At 39.5% G+C, this 17,762-nt stretch overlaps 1 protein-coding gene across 1 annotated transcript in view; it reads right to left on the minus strand.

The window, feature by feature from the left end:
* The window catches only part of SORCS3 (sortilin related VPS10 domain containing receptor 3), a 566,209-nt gene that overhangs the window by 28,429 nt on the left and 520,018 nt on the right, over positions 1-17,762 (minus strand). Inside the window, exons 17-20 of the mRNA XM_012770778.2 lie at positions 15,537-15,650; positions 12,277-12,448; positions 9,718-9,904; positions 4,334-4,467 (exon numbers count right to left, since the gene is read on the minus strand). Of these exons, the coding sequence (XP_012626232.1) occupies positions 4,334-4,467; positions 9,718-9,904; positions 12,277-12,448; positions 15,537-15,650 (607 nt within the window). The remainder of the gene's footprint in view (positions 1-4,333; positions 4,468-9,717; positions 9,905-12,276; positions 12,449-15,536; positions 15,651-17,762) is intronic.

Here is a 17,762-nt window from a genome sequence, read left to right on the forward strand (position 1 = left end):
TTGAGAGAAATTAAAAAGTATTTTGAACTAAATGAAAGTGAATACACAACTTACCAAAATGTATGGGATGCACCAAAAACAATATGTAGAGGGAAATTTATAACTTTTAATACAAATATTAGAAAACAAGAAAGATCTAAAATCAGTCACTTTTAAACATCCATATTAGGAAACAAGAAAAAGAAGAACACAGTAAATTCAAAGTAAGCAGAAGAAAATAAATAATAAAAATTAGGACCAAAATTAATGAAACTGAAAGCAGGAAATCAACAGAGAGAATCAATAAAACCAAAGTGTGGTTCTTTGAAAAGATAAATAAAATTGATAATCCTCTAATCAGCCTAAGAAAAAAAGAGAGGGGACACACATTTCTAATATCAGAAATGAAAAAGGGGACATTACTACAGATCTAATGGATATTAAAAGGATAATAAAGGAATATGATAGACAATTCCACGCCCACAAGTTTGATAACCTAGATTAAATGGATCAACTCCTTGAAAGACACAATCTGATGAAACTCACACAAGATAAACAGAAAATCTGAATTGGTCTATATTTACTAAAGCAATGGAATCAGTAATTAATAATCTTGCAAAACACAAAGCACTAGGCCCAGGTGGTTTTACTGGTGAATTCTAAACATTTAAGAGAGAAATTATGACAATTTTCCACATTATTGTTCAGAAGACAGAAAAGGAGGGAATATTTCCTAATTCATTTTATGAGGCTAGTATCACCCTAATACCCAAATCGGATAAAGACATTATAAGTAAAGTGAAGTAAATATCAATAGCTCTCATAAAAAATGTAAAATTCTCAACAAAATATTAATAAACTGAATCCAACCATGTATAAAAAAATTATACACTATGACCAATATCAGAATTTATCCTAGAATGCAAGGCTGATCCAACATTTAAAAGTCAATTATTATTATCCATCACATTAGCAAGCAAGAGAAGAAAAAATATGATCATATCGATAAAGAAAGAAAAAGCCTTTGACAAAATCTAATACTCATTTATAATAAAAACCCCCAGTCAACTAAGAATAGAGGGTAATTTCCTCAAGTTGGTAAAAAAAATCTACAAAAACCCTACAGCTAACATATTACACTTAATTACATGAAATTAGAAGCTTTGCCACTAAGATCAGGAACAAGGAAATGATGTCCCCTCTCACCAGTATTTTCTAACATTATACTGGAAATCCTAGCTAAGGCAATAAGACAGGAAAATAAATAAAAGTCTGATTGAAAAAAAAAAGAATAAAACTATTTGTTCACAGATGATATAACTGTCTATGTAGAAAATCCAAAAAAATCAACAACAATAACAATACAAATTCCTTGGACTAATACATAATTATAGCAATGTTGCAAGAGACAAGGTTAATATATAAAAATTGATCACTTTTCTATACACTAGCAATAAACTAGTGGAATGTGAATTAAAAACGCAATACCATTTATATCAACACTGCCAAAAATGAAGTACTTAGGTATAAATTTAACAAAATATGTACATGATCTATATAAGGAAAACTACAAAACTCTGTTGAAAGCAATCAAATGATAACTAAATAAATACAGAGCTATTCCATGTTCATGAATAAGAAGACTCAATATCGTGAAGATGTAAGTTCTCATTAAGTTGATCTATAGATTCAATGCAATCACAATCAAAATCCCAGCAAGTTGTTTTGTAGATATTGACAAACTGATTCTAAAGTTTATATGGAGAGGCAAAATACTCAGAATAGTCAACACAATGTTGAGGAACAAAATGGAAAGATTAACCCTACCCAACGTTAAGACCTATTATAAATCTACGGTGATCAAGCCCATGTGGTATTGGTGACAGAACAGGCAAATAGATCAATGGAACAGACTGGAGAACTCTAAAATAAGCTCACATACACACATGTTGTCAATTGATTTTTGACAAAGGAACAAAGGCAGTATAATAGAGCAAAGATAGTCTTTTCAACATATGGTGCTGGTACAACTAGGCATCCATATATAAAAAAATAAATAAAGGCATAGACCTTAGATCCTTCAAAACAGTGATCTCAAAATGGATCACAGATTTATATATAAAAGAAGATAGCATGGGAGAAAAACCCTGTGATGCTGAGTATGGCAATGACATTTCAGATATACCACCAAACGTACTGTTTATGAAAGAAAGAGAAAACTTAGCCAGGCATAGTGGCACATGCATGTAGTCCTAGCTATCTGAGGGGCTGAGGCAGGAGGATCACCTGAGCCCAGGAGTTTGAGGTTGCTGTGAGCTATGATTATGCTACTGTACTCTAGCCAGGGTTACAGAGTAAGACTCTGTCTCTAAGGGAAAGAAAGAAAAAAAAGAAAGAAAAGAAAAGTAAAAGAAAGAAAGAAGAGAAACGAAAAGAAAACAAACAAAAAAAATAAAGAAAAGGAAAGAAAAAGATTGATAAGCTGGACTTCATTAATATTTAAAACTTGGGCTCAGTAAAGGGCACTGTTGAGAAAATGAAAAGAGAAGACACAGACTTTAAGAAAATATTTGAATAAGACATATCTGATAATGGATTATTAGACTACATAATTATATGTTATCAAAAAATATACAAAGAATTCTTAAAACTCAACAGTAAGTAAAGGTACAACCTAATTTAAAAATGGGCAAAATACTTTAATAGACAACACACTAATGATTGTATACAGTTGACAAATAAACATATGAAAAAATGCTCTATATGTCATCAGGGAAATGCAAATTTAAATAACAATGAGACACCACTACACACCTATTAGAATGGCAAAAATCTAGAACATGACATTACCAAATGCTGGCAAGGATATGCAGCAACAAGGACTCTCATTCATTGCTGGTGGAAATGCAAAATGGTCCAACAAGTTTGGAAGATAGCTTGGTGGTTTCTTTCAAACCCAAACATATTACCATAAGATCCAGCAATTATGCTTTTGGTTCTTATCCAAAGTAGTTGAAAACTTACACCTACATAAAAACCTGCACATGGGTGTTTATAGCAAATTTACTCATTTTTGCCAAAGCTTAGAAGCAACCAAAATGTCCCTCCATGTGTTAACGGATAAATAAAGTGATACATACAGACAATGGAATATTATTATTCATCACTGAAAAGAAATGAGCTATCAAGCCATGAAAAGGCAAGAAGGAAACTTAAATGCATATTACTAAGTGAAAGTGTCAATCTGAAAAGGCCATATACTGTATGAAGCCAACTTAATGATATTCTGGAAAAGGCAAAACTATGGAGACAGTATCAGTAGTTGCCAGTAGTTGGGGAGAGGGAGGAATGAATAGGTGGAGCACAGCAGATTTTTAGGGCAATGAAAGTATTCTCTTTGATACTATAATGGCAAATAAATATCACCATACATTTTCCCAAAGTTTATGGAATGTGCAACACCAGGAGTGAACCCTAATGTAAACTATGGACTCTGGGTGATAACGATGTGTCCATGCGGGTTGTTCTATTAAACAAATGAACCACTCTAATGAGGAAGTGGACAGTGGGGAGGCTGTGTACGTGCAGGGGTAGGGGATACATGGGAAATCTCTACGCCTTCTTCTCAATTTTGATGTGAACCTAACACTACTCTAAAAAATTAGAAAAAAAAACAGTAATAAAGAAGAACATTAAGGATATTAAATAAATTGAGGAACTCTCAGCCTAATTGCTCCCAGCTTCTATCACACAATTGTGATCATTCTTCATACAGGTGGCACCGTCATCGGTTGCTGGGAGTAGGAAATTATGCAGAAGGTACAGAGTTTGGTCCCTTTCGTTCCTTTCATTGAGGCATGGCAACTTCGTACCTTGCCCAGGAAGGATGCTAGCATTCATAGAACACCTAGTAGGTATCGATAAGGATACTTTACTAGTGTTTTCCCATTTAATTTTTACAACCCTATATTTAGATACCTAGTTCCCATTTGACAGATGGGGTCACTTAATCTCAGAGATGATAAATAATTCCCTTGATATTATATAACTAGTGAGTGGAAAGGCCCAGATTAAGACAAAATGGAGCAAATGAAAATATAGAAATATTGGTTAGAGAAGCAAGAACACGCAGGTTTGTATAGTTTCTCAAAGTATTCTTTCTTCCTTAGGATTATTTAAATGTCCCCTATTAAAGTGATTAGCTTAGCGTGGGGAGGTGTGTTTTATTCAATTGTGGGTTCTCAGCTTTATTAAGTACCTCCTATTGCCTGTATCCCCTGTGCCCCAACATCTACATAGAAGCTAGAGCACAGGAGCGTTCAGTATAGATCTATATAATTTGAAAGGGCCGAACCTTGGTGCTATTGCCAAACCACCAGAAATACGTAAGGGTCCCCAGCTGACTGGGCCACACGACTGCACTGATGTTGACCTCCTTATTTCTTATGGCGACAAAGGGAACTCGGAGATGAACATGCTCCACGGGACCTATGGGAACAGAAACACAATGTCAGTTTTTACATTCCTGGGATAAATGGTCAAACTTTATATCACACCCTTATTTCTTAATCTCAATCCTTATTACCATCCCCTGTGAAAAAGGAAGGATCACAAATTCACAAATGTTGGGAGGCATGTGTGTGCTTGAAATGAAGCACTGGGTTTACTAGGGAACTCAAATCAGGTTTCAGATTTTTTTTTTTTTGAGTGACATCTGAACTTAATTTACATCCGATAAGCCTAACCAGTAATGCTTATGAATCTCTAACCCAAGGACAAAGCTAGTTTACTAGACATTTAGCCAGTAAATGGGAAGATAAACAGCAGTCTATTTTGTTTCTGATTATTAGCCTGTATTGTGATTTGGGGTCAGTGCATTATGTGGAGGGCTCTTCCATTATCCTCAACTGTTAATTGGTTTCCATCCCCTTCAACAATTGGCCACTGTGCCTTTCACTGCAGTACACAGTGGGTGTCATTCAGAGCTGGCGAGGCCATTTTACAAAAAGGGAAGGGCATATCTCCCTGAATTGAAGGAGAAACAAATACCAGGTTCCCAAACAATAACAAAGCCACTTGCAAAAAGGTGACCAAGCTTCTGCTTTTTAATCTCAGAAAACTGGTATAAGCAGCATCACATTCTAAACTTGCAAGTAAAAGAATATACGTGAACACGCCCTAGGCATAATAAGTGAGGGTTTTAATTTAATGCATTTCCAAAATAAAATGAGAAAAGGGAAATTCTGATGAAAAAGTGTTAACAGATCAGTGTTGCACTGGGGTATAGATAGTTTATTATTATTTTTTTAATTCTGTAGGATTCTTTGCCCCACCCTACCCCTTCCTTTTTTCTACCCTTCTTCCCTTCCTTTCCTTTTCCTCTTCCTTCCTTTCTTCCTCCCTCCTTCTTTCCCTTTCTTAATCCTTCCTACATAACCAAAAGCAAATAAAATATTTTGATTGTTTCTTTTCACACTATGTTAAAGCACATTTTTCCACTTTCACCATAATGAATTTGACGAGTACAACTGGCTAAAGAGACCTCTATATGAAGGACTTAAGCTACAAATGTGTCCAGGGCATGTCTTTAGCCTGGGAGCCTTCAATTCTGCTTATATGTGGGGCATTTTTCAGGTCATCCAGACTTCATTATTTTCATCCCTGGTAATTTTGGAGACAGCTCAGTTTAAAGGGAAGAAAACAGATGGATGTTTCTTATTTCAACTCTGGCACAAATTTACCTGCTTGATCTTTTCCTCTATTTTACAGAGTCTTGTTTGTACACAGACTCTTGATCTGTCTTAAAAATAAAGGAGAACACGTGCCCTGCCTTCCTTATAGTAATGAGAACATATGAAAGTGCTGTATGGTTGTTAAAAGCACTGTATAATTAATTATAGGTTGGCGTTATTTCTACCACTATCCCCAACCCTCTAGCACTGTCTCTATCATTGGGCAGAAGCCCCTCTGAGCACAGTGTGCATTCTCCTGGTCTCACTGGGCATGTTCTATGTCACAGGTAATTTTACATTGAAGGAGAAAATGTTTAGACAGGGACTGTTATTTGGGTGGGGAGACCAGCCAGGACAGATTGCATTTTCTCGAACAGCTATTTAATATAGGTGTTTAAGAATCTTTGTGTCTAAAGCCTAAAAATGCCCCCTGCCTAAAGCTCTCTGCCCTAACCCCTGATATAACCCCACCTCAAGATTTCTTCCAGAAAATAATTTCAACCTTATTACTTCAGATGTACATTTGGCTAAAGGTTTGTTTTAAAAATGGAAATGTGCATTATTACTTTTGTATGATTTGTTGAGAAGAATAAAAAATAACGTGTCAGAAAATAATGGCTGTTTCCATTGCTTTCTTTACACATTTTTAGGAGCTTAACTAATCTATGTGCCTTTATTGTCTGTGTTTTGCTGATCAAGGGGGGAGAGAAAGAGGCCATGGGAAGGAGTCCCTGGCTGGTCCATGTCCTAGGAGGAAGATGAGAAACCTTGTTTCTTACACAGACACCTCAGACTCTTTCTCCATGTCCAGATTCAGCTCTCTCATTCTTCCCCAGCTAGGAAAGGGGCGCCTTTCCCCCTCAAAGCCATTGCTTTCATTCTTACCACTATCCCATAAAAAGCACAAAGCCCATTCCCCTAGCCACCTCATGGGAACGCTGGGCTCTTCCACCATTAAGCATTGATGCAGCCACTGCTTGTGGCCCTGGAAATTCTTCTGAGCTTTCTGTCACTCAGGGGCCTTGGCTCAGCCAGAGCTGACATTGGCGGCTGCTCGGATGCCCATGAAGTTAAAACAAAGAACTCCTTCTCCATAAACTCATGCAAAACATAAGAGGATGGGGCTTTCATGAATTGAAACGGCATCATACATGGTCACATTTATACCAGCTTCAGGTCAGGCATGTTTCGTTAAAAATAATCTTCAGAAACACCACCTTGTAACAGCTTTTTAGGGCAAAGATCCTGGGCCAGCAGCCTCGGGCTTCAGTATGGGGACAAACCAAGCATTGGCGAGAAGAGAAGAAAAGCAAAGGAATTCAGGAGGGAGCACAACAAGCTCCTAAAATCCTCCCTGTCAAATAGTGCCCCTTTTGATAAAAGTCTAATAATCTGTGCGAGATTGGTTATTATGGGCAGCTAACAACTACTTTTGTTAGCTAATGGCCCAAGGTAAGGCCAAGAGCAGTTTCCACTATAATAACTGTCTGGTAAATGCAGCCATGATTGATTTGCAGGGAATTATGAGCATGATAAAAGTTTCAAGGAACATTTCCTCTTTCATGCACATAACCCACAGTATAAACCTGTTCCTTGCTGTTGTGTTTTTTTTTTTGTTTGTTTGTTTTTGCCACTAAGATACATCAGTCTTCACACCCTGAAGGCAAGACCCACTCTTGGCAGAATCAGAAATATGGGTGGGTCAGGCACTTGGAATAGAGAAATATAAAGTTCATTTCTTTCTTTGTCTTTATTTTTAAATGTGGCAAAAGCGTCAGGCAGAAAGTTAATAAGGAAGTACGTAGTAATTACTATAATTACAGGTAACATTCATCATGTGCCAAGCTGGGTGCTAAGCAGCATTCTCATGCTGTGCAGAAAAATAACATAGACCTGAAATTGCTATCCTTAGGGAGGACTGCATGCAAGTATGGTATCTGGGAACTTGGCTCTGAGAGTGCTCCCAGTCAACAGTTAACTGGTAAGTGTGCATCACTCTGCCTCCACTATTTTTACAAACAGTGTGGTTTATTCTGAACACGTACTTTCCACTGGGAATTTGGTATATGCCAGGCAGAGGGTGCCTACCACACAAGTTATAGCATGGCCTATGTGAATCAACGGGGAGAGAACTCTTGGAAGCTTGTGCCTGGTTTCCTCTGGACTTTGCCCTCTGAGCCTTTTCCTTCTGCTGAGTTTGCTCTGTATCCTTTCACTGTAGTAAATCACAGTGATGAGTGAAACTGTGTGCTGAGCCCTGTGAGTCTGCCTTGTGCATCACCAAACCTCGTGTTGGTCTTGGGGACATCCAATACACACACATGCACACACACAGGCATACCCCCACACACACACGCGTACACACACACGCACACACATATTATCCAATTTGACTCTCACAGCCTCCCTATTAGCTAAGTATTAAAGATGAGGAATTGGAGCTTTATAAAGGCTAAGAAAGTTGAACAATATGAGACATCTAATGAAGAAACATTATAATACAAAGCAGGTCTCCCTTGCCCTACAGCCCAGGCTCATGGACACCTTGCATACCACCCACCTGGGCTTCTGCTCTGGCACAGAATAATTATAGTTCATGTGTTGTTGTTATTACAACTTTGCCTATTTATGGTCCATTTTCAGCAGCACCTTCCCTTCCCCACCAGAAGGTAGACTCAGAAAGGGCAGGACCATACCTGTGTTGTTGCCTCCTCAGAGGCTGGCAGAGTGCCTTGCACATATTAAGACCTCTACAAATATTTGTTGGATAAATCAGTGAATGACTGGGTGTTTTATGTGTGCTTCCTATTTATTATTACAAAAGCACTATGAGACAAAGGAACAGTCAGAATTAAACCATTTTAAAATTGGAGTTCGGAAGACCCAGAGAAGAAATAATTTATATCATGGTCACATAGACTGGCATTTTTATGGGCATACTTGATCTATAATCCAGGTCTCCTCCCTGACACTTCCCTTATCACTGTTGGTCCCTGTACTTGTACTGTGACTGCAGAGCTAGGAGACTGGCTAGCTTAGTGTTTGCCAGGAACCTCTTGGGTGCAGGATGTTTACAAAGGAGTTTATGCTATCCTTGAATCATTAATATAAAAAGTGCTCCTTGTATTGACTTAGACTTCTTCAGAACTTATGATTTTCACTATATGTACATATTACCTGAAAACCATTGTGGGGTATATAAGTAAGAACCACATATGTCCTTAGACCCAGGAGTATCACTAACAAAGGTGTGGAAAACGAATACCAGCTCCACAACAACACTTCCTTGACCCAACATCTTAAAACCACAACATTTAAGTTTCAGTTACATGAGCCAAATCCCAGGATAGATAATACAGAAAATACATCCAGCACAAACAAACTATTTTGGAACTTTGTTGTTTTAGTTTGTGCTAAGCAACAGCTAATGGCAATGAAAGACTCTAGGACAACAAAAAAAATTTGGAGCATTCCTAGAATTGTTAAAACAGAATGAACTTGCAGTAACCTTGTATGTAAGAATTAATTTTTTGTGTGTTAGTTCTATGTTAAAAAAAATTCTAAATGTATTTTGTTATCCTTCTTTGGCTCATCCAACAGAGATAAAAAGTTTACTTTGATTTGTGCTGCCTTCACTCATAACAGATTGAAAATCACCCTGAGACCACTGACCAGATGGGTTTCCACTTTTTATATTTTCAAGATTTTCCCAAATAAAGGGAAGAGACTTTTACCTGCATGCATGCACATGTGCATATTTACATCGGGACAGGGTGGTGTAGAGGGGCTGGCTGGTAATGTGTTATCCAAACTTTCAAAACAATCCATCTATTTCAGTATCATAAAACTTTGAAACACAGATTTGAGTACACATCTCAATCATTGATTTGGGTCATTGCAGTAGACACACTGAACCTTGTCCTCAGCTCTGAATTCCAGGAGGTCTAAACAGAGGCAGTTACCAACTGGGAGGAAAGGAAGAAGGAGTGTAGCTCATGCTACTTACAAACCACATGCAGGAAGAGGACAGCTGTGTCTGAGCCAAGGCTGTTCTCTGCATAGGCTGTCACCTGGAAGATCCCCGCATTCTTATACACGTGCTTGATGCCGTCCTCGATGGGGCTGAAGGTAGCATAGGACACGGCAACCCCATCCCCAAAGTCAAGCTGGATGTTTGTCCTTTGGAGATCACCCTGCAAGAGGGAATATCATTTGGGGCGATTCACCTGGTCCCTCCTGACTCCTATCTGATGCTTCCTCCTATGGCTTCAGCATCACCCCCTGAGGACCTACAGTCTTTCCCAGGGGGCTCCAACACAATCATCAAACTCTGATCTGATACCTGCTGGGCACTATAGACCTATTGTTCCTGTATGCCCAAGCTCAGGGCAACCTGAGTTGCTTGCATACTGGCAATAGTGGGTAAGATAGAGATTCTATAAAGCCCTGAAGTGGGTAAGCCAAGGGCTTCCCTGACTTACTCACATACATGGTTTACCTCTTCTTCTGTGTCATAATAACAGGAAAAATAGTGACAGCTAATATGTACAGAGTTTTTAAAATTAGTACCATGCAAATAATCTCTTCCCAACTCCATATTGTAGAAAGTATTACTGTCCACATTTGTAAAATAGGGGCACAAATAAATTATTAATAAGCAGTCAGACCAAAATCTCATAGTGAGTAGTGGAAAACCAAGTTTTGGACCCAAGTTTCAATACTAATGCTTTAACCACAATGCCATAGCTATAATTGTTACTATTTTTAAGTATTTATTATGCTCTAATAGCTGTGCTAATCATTCAACACATATTATATGATGCTACCTTCAAAATAACAATGTGAAATAGGATGATTATTCTCATGTTATGGATGAATGCTGCATACTATCCAAAATTATATCTCTATTCTCTTGTCTGCCCTTGGACTTCCCTAAGCCTAACTAAGCCCCATCTTCTCTGAAGCCTCTTCTGATCATCCCAGCTCATAGGTATCTCTGCCTGTTAGAAGGGCAAGAGCTCTCTGTGTGCTGCCTGATGACATGATGTCAGTGGTTCAGGTGAGCACATCTTACCCTCCCAAACCAACTTAGCTTCTTAAAGGCCGATGCTAAACCTCATCCTTTCTGCTGCCCCAACCACCCAATTTACTGGGCTGACACTTTGGATAAATACAATGAATCTGACTCCAGACTAAAGATCCTGCATGAAGAAGAATAGGATCGCTGTGTTCATAAACAAAGGAGGATGAAATAAAGAGGGAAATACATCATTTTGGAATTATGAGCCAATCCTTCTGCCCAGTGAACGTGCATCGATCACAGTTTCACTTTCCACCTCTTCCCCCATGGCAGCCCAGATGTGAATGAAATATTGATAGGTGCTCTCTTGCCCCCACACAATGCCAACTATCCTTGAGTTTATGAATATAAATTAAAGTGGAAATGAACTGGAGGCAATTCAAATGGATAAGATCATGGCTCTTCACATCCATTCAAGAGAAGGCTTTTATAGCTCTGGTCCTGGAAACTCCCTAGTGGAAATGTGATAATGACCTCCTCTGAATCTTAAAGTCCTTTAATTCAAGCACCTGGTGTGTGTGAAGGCTGAGACATCTGTCAACCCAGGATAAGGAACCTTCACCATCCTGTCCAGTGTGGTCCTGACTTTAAAGGTTTCTGAAGTGCTCATACTTGTTTAAAAAAAAAGAGAGAGAAAAAAAGACAAAAGGACTCCTGGCCTGCTTCACTCTCTTTCCAAGATCTCAAGTGCACAGAGCAATATGCATATAAATTTAGAAGGCTTTGTCAGGCAAGCCTTCTTGCTCTACCACCTCAGCAAGGAGTGCCTGAAACACCCCTGGTTTGGAAAGAAATTCAACAGTTCATACAGGGAACAAGAAGCAGACAACAGAGCTATTTCTGTCTTGGAATGAATGCATGCAGTCTGATTTTACTGCCCAGATTGCAGGAGACACTAAAAAGTGAACTAATGGAGCATCTAGCTGATGGAAAGGCAACTAATGACATTCTTTATAAAGATAAGTTTAAAGGATTTCAATAATCTCCCCCAACCTCAAACTCATACTTTCAAGACCCTTTAATAGCTTTGTGGGCTTTTCTGATCAGTGGGATTAAGGGTTAGAAAAAAGCAAACAAGGCTCCTAAAGGCAACAGATAAAATTTGAATATCCTTCTTCTGGCAAAGTTTACAGTTTACAGGCTTAGGGTAATAAACATTCCCTCAGCAAAGCAGACTCTAAAGGGGAACCCTGAAGAGTATATTCAGATGTGCATGTTCAGTATATGTGCATGCTCAGTATATCCAGAAGCACGTGGGCCCCCACTGCAGACCGGGTCTTGATTGTGGGATGGAGGGAGGGGAGCCTGTAAATACCGCAGCCCCCTTCCACCCCTGTCTGTCTTCTCCCCCAGCATCTCGGCTTCTTGCCATGTACCGTGGTTCAGGGGCTTGTGGGGATATGGGTTTTTTTTTTCTTTCCTTTCTGGGAAGAGGCATTGGCCTGCTTGTGAGTTCTGACCTCAGAGACCCAGGTGGGCACCTACCTCCTCCATGAGGATGATGAAGGTTGCATTATGCCCCTGCTCTGCCACCAGGCGCCCATCGGTCGTCACCACGTGGAGGCCCCGCGGGGCTTTGCCGGGGCACACCTGGGCCTTGGCGGTGTACTTCTCCCGCAGCCCGTCCGTGCAGTTGTTGGACACAATCCGGCGGTACCTAAGGAGAATTGACAACTGAAGGTGGTGTGGTTTGTGTTGAGTGGACTGAGTGTGTGTGTGTGTACGTTAGAAAGAGAATGCGGGAGCAAGGCAGGTAATTCACACAGCTGCACCTAAAAGCTGAGTCTCAAAGCAGACAGCCATTTGCGAAGCTGAGCAAATGCTGAGCAACTGCTATCCCTCCATCTCAGGGAGAGTAGCTCCTTAAACATTATTATTGATCCTACCTGGTGAGCCACAGATCGGATCAGTGTCTAAGCCAGCCAAGAAAAATCAATATCTGACTCTCACACAACAAAAGAGGAGGCAGACACACTGAACTAGGAAAATGGGAAAAGCAGGTGTTTCTACCTGTGAGGGAGGGGCCTGTTTCTATGTCCCTGAGGCTTCTCCAGGTTTCTCTATACCAGAAGGCAGCCAGGAAATAAGACTTCTAACCCTGAATAATCAGGCCTCTTTCTGTCTTCCCTCCACCTCCAGGACATCATTCCTTTCCCTAATGCCTAATAGCCCTTACTCTGGAGCCACAGGGCTATTTTATAGCACATTTTTTTCTCCTTGCTAATATTTTACTTCCCGCTCAATGCAAATGCCAAATAAGAAGCACAAGGTTGAAAGTCCTATTCAATCCCACTAAGTAAAATCACTTGATACAGTAGGTCAGCATAGGAAAACTGCTCGACAAAGCACTGTGACCTTCTGTGACAGGACATCATCGTGTAAAATGATGTCATGTCATCTACTTTGCTCACCAACCCAAGCAGGTAAATTCAAGCCAAGAGTCTGCCTCTAACACTGACCTGTAGAATGCATAATGGACATTACCATCTGTAAGGCTGTACTAAAATCAATGTTCTAGTAAATCCACATACAATGAATGAGCCACCGCTACTATCATCACCATCAACATGATCATATCTTGTCTTCATTCACCCTCTATGTCAAGAGTAATTAACCAGTCCGTTTATGTTGTCTTCTTCTGGTGGTCTCAAAAGCAGAGAAATTTGAATGCTTCTTGAGTGAAATTAGTCTGCCATTATACCTGACACTTCCCTGGGTCCCCGGACTGCTGAACAACCTACCCTACACCTCCACCCAGAGATCCCAGGTGGATGTTAAGCAAATGTTGTATGTAGTTGTTGCCTCAGATGAAATTATGATCTATCCTCTTGCAGCTATACAATATTTTAACTATTGAGCTCATAATAGATCTACAGTGGTGCTGTCCAATATGGTAGCCACTTGTTCATATGGTAGCCAGTATAGGAGCTCCACTTTTGGCTACTGAGAACTTGAAATGTAGTAAATTTGACATGATAAATGGTTATAATTTTGAATATATTGGGTTAAATAGGATTTATTATTGAAATTAATGTTATCTTATTTTTTTACATTTTTAATGTGACTACTGAAAAATTCAAAATTACATATGTAGCTATTTTATAGTTCATTTGGTCATCACTGGTCTAGATAATCAAGCATTTGTAATCAATTTTTTCTTTCTCACTGACCTTTAGTCATGAGAGTGTTTTTACTGATGATAGCTAATTTTGGTGTGTACCATGTCCTAATGCAAACTTGATATCATCCGCTCTTCTTCTTCAACCTCAATCGACCTATGTTACTACTCATCAACTCAGTCTGGTTGATGGTTTGTAATATAAGCCAACATTTAAGCAAGCTGTAGGAATTGGTAGACATCTGTAGTGTAGCCTTTGGAAACAGCCAATGAATAGCCTTTCCTTTTCATCTTCCTGACTTATTCTGTTGGTTATTTGAGGTTTTGGTATGCCTAAGTTGTTTAAGATCGGATACATACCACATGAGACATCCTAACTCAATTCCTTTCCAATTATATCCCGGGTGTTCTCTGGCTGGGAATCTGGTGGCCCAGCTGATCACTTGTGCCCATTATGTTCCCCTTCCTCAAGCTTCCTGGCACTTTGTTCTCTGACACCACATCTTTTTAAGTTCATGCTTCTGGATCTGCCATTTGAATGACTGAAATCCCTGAACCAGACTCCTACAATAACATAACATCAAAAATTCTTAAGTCCCCGCTCAGGGGCCAGAAATAGCCCTCCAAAAACCAAATATTTGGCTTAAAAAAACTCATGTTTTTCAGATTAGCTCAGACCACTCAACACTCCTTTTCCATCCTGGCTTCCACCCTCTGCTTCCCTTGGGTAGATGGTACATACCACTATGTTGCAACCAGGTAAGATAAAAGTACCAAGAAGGTGAAAATCTTGCTTCAGATGACAGAAAACCCACTGGAAGAGTTAAGATAGGCATCCAGAAAAACTTAGCCCCTCACTACTCAAAGAGTGGTCTAGGGACCAGCAATTTTGACATCATGTAGGAGCTCATTAGAAATGAAGAGTTTCAACCAGATTTCCCAAATCAGAAGCTGATCTTGTCTTAACAAGATCCCCAGGTGATACATCAGCACATTGGAATTTAAGAAGTGCTGTCTTAGACCACCCATCCACCTGCCAAAGCTGTTCTGGGTCGTAGAGGCAGCACAGGAAAGGGAAAGACAATGCATCTCCAAGGAAACTTCATCCGAGCCTCGAGCCTCGGAGAGAGGAACTAATCCATGAACAAAGAGAGAAACACACACATAATTTAAGAATTACTGAAAATGTGCCTTGACCTTTTCATTTGAGGAGTTTCTCGGATGGAACTTTTAAATTTTCATTTTAAGTTCTCAGCACCAGTGTATGTATGAGAGCTCCAGTTTGTCTGTCACTAGAGAGCACTGTAATATCTGCATATCACTTGCATTAATTTATTTCACTTGAGGCCCAAGAAATAAGGCTACCTCTATTTCCAGAATAGAAGGTCTAAAATAAAAAAACAGGGGTAAATGGAAAAGGTATCAAAATCTGAGTGATGAGAAATCTCTTCTGATGCTCCCAAAAAACATACTCAGCTGAAGAACTCCTCAGTTTCACCCAAAAGCCATTTGTCATAAACACACTCTATCTACACTCCACCTTCGTCCATAGCAATGCATTGCCTTCTATCCTAACTTAGGGAATCAGAAAAACAGTGAGTTGAGTTCCTTTAGTTGTTTTACTTACCCAGTGCTGTTAAGGTAGCTTTGACCAAGGCTGCAGTCTTTTGATAGGGATGCTGGATTGTACCAGAAAGCGGGGACACACTGGCTCTCCCCATGTCTCTCATAGCCATAGTCACTGCCAGGAAAGTGAAGATCACATAATGGCACATATGCACAAATGCTAAGGTATCCACAGACACATGCAAACATACACACATAACCCTATGGCCATCCACAACCGTACAACCCATCGTTTTAAATATCCCTAACGAGGGCAAATATTCACATGTTGAGAATGGGCTTCTAGATTTAGAAATAATCCCAAGTCATTTGGAGTCCAATCAAAAGAAAAAGAAATAGTGGATTAGAAAATCGAAATTCTAGGTTTAAAAAGGTATTGATATAAATAATGTAGTGGGTACACTGGCTTGGTAGTACCAGTGTGGAGGAGGCAATAAATTTAAAAGCACATTTGGGTCACAGTAGAATAAGGAGGTGACAACCAAGAGGATGATTTTAAAGGTCAAGATAAATTTCTGTACAATGATTCAATATATTTTGCTCAAAAACTGACTTCATAGATTCTATTTTTATTTTTCTTGCAAACTCACGCTCTCAAAGATACACACACACATACACACACTTGCGCATACACATACAGCCATTCAAGCTTTTCCTGACTAAAACCCAGGCTACTATTTTCCTAAAAATAAAATAAAGTGACACTGCAACTCTTTTCCGTGTTTTTATTTTTTATTTTTATTTTTTTGTAAAATCCCAACCGTAATAAAATGAAGAAAGAAAGTCAGGTATGATTTCCTTCTGCTTTCCTTCCCATGGCAAAACGAGGAAGTAACAGACCAGTGTAGGAGAGGAGGCTCCCATCTGAAGTCCAAAGTGTATCCTTACTTCTCAGAGTTTCTAAGGCTCTCAGGTGTGTAAATGTTGGAGCAGAAGAGCAATGAAGTAGCCAACAGTGATTACTGCCCTTTCACCCACCAGAGGTCATTGAGGGTGACTTCAGTTGGCCGAAGAATTCATGCTTCTAAGTTAAGCATCCGAAAGTTTCCTAAAACCCACAGAGTGGGCAGAATAACGTGCACGTTTGAATGTTAATCCACTGAGTGTTAGTGAAACATAAAGCAGCAAGGGAAGTCTCTTTCTCAGTACCCACCCATCCTTTCCTTTTCACTTCCATATTCTTTGAGTCAAGATTTTGTGAAAGTCCAGTGAAAACGGAGGCAAATTATGTGTATGTGTATCTAGGATAGGCATGAATTAGGGGTAGGAATATATATTTAATTCCATGTTTATTTATCACTCAATATGTGTCTTGGTCTGTAAAAGAAGAATGGCAATCCCTGTCCTTACGGGGCTTTCAGTCTTTGGAGGAGAGAGAGAGACAACATACCCAAACCCAGTGAAATAACAGAATGACATATTATGCCACAGAGCACTAAACAGTACAGTAAAGTAAGAATATAGACATTAGTGATTAGTGAGAATATAGACATTATGTTCCCAGTTTGGCCCCTCCTCAACTTCTCCCCCATCTTACTCCACTAAACCCTTAGCTGCACAGACCTAACCAACCCTCTCACCCTCTTTATCTTCTTATATGTTATTCCCTGGGCTTGAAGCACTCCACCTTTGTCAATATCTGATGGTTTCCTACTTATTATTATCTAGGTCATATGACAGCCATCCCTGGTTCCCCAGACAAAATCTTTGGGGCCAAAACATGTCAGAAACTGTAAATGTAAGCTAAAGAAGAGCAGAGATCTTTGTTGTTGCTGTTTTTCAATATAGAGTCCAGAACAGGACCTAGGACATTGCAGGGGTTTAATAAATATTCATTGACTGAGTATTCCAATTACATTAACAAACAATTGAACTCATTATCCCATTGCCCTATGTCTATCTCTGCAGGAAGACTGGGCTCCCACAACTGATGTCCCAGTGTGATCCACAGGGAGTGTCCCCAGGTGCTCAACAGACACCTGAGGAGTGTGACTGGAGTCCTGTATCACCACCTAGAAAGGTGGAACCCAAGATCTGCTTCATATGGCCGTGTTTAAACAAAACTGGAAGAGAGGAAGCAGAAAGAAACATTTCTGCCAAGAAAATCTTTTGCCCAGCCTTCTGATCAACTACTGGACATCTCCCAGCCTGACAGTTCCTATGGACTAAGTAAGTGTTGTGCCAGCTTGTAACAGCCCATGAGAGCTGACTGTTAAGATTTCAGAAG

Source organism: Microcebus murinus, chromosome 14 (genome assembly GCF_040939455.1).
Source record: "Microcebus murinus isolate Inina chromosome 14, M.murinus_Inina_mat1.0, whole genome shotgun sequence".
NCBI lineage: Eukaryota > Metazoa > Chordata > Mammalia > Primates > Cheirogaleidae > Microcebus > Microcebus murinus.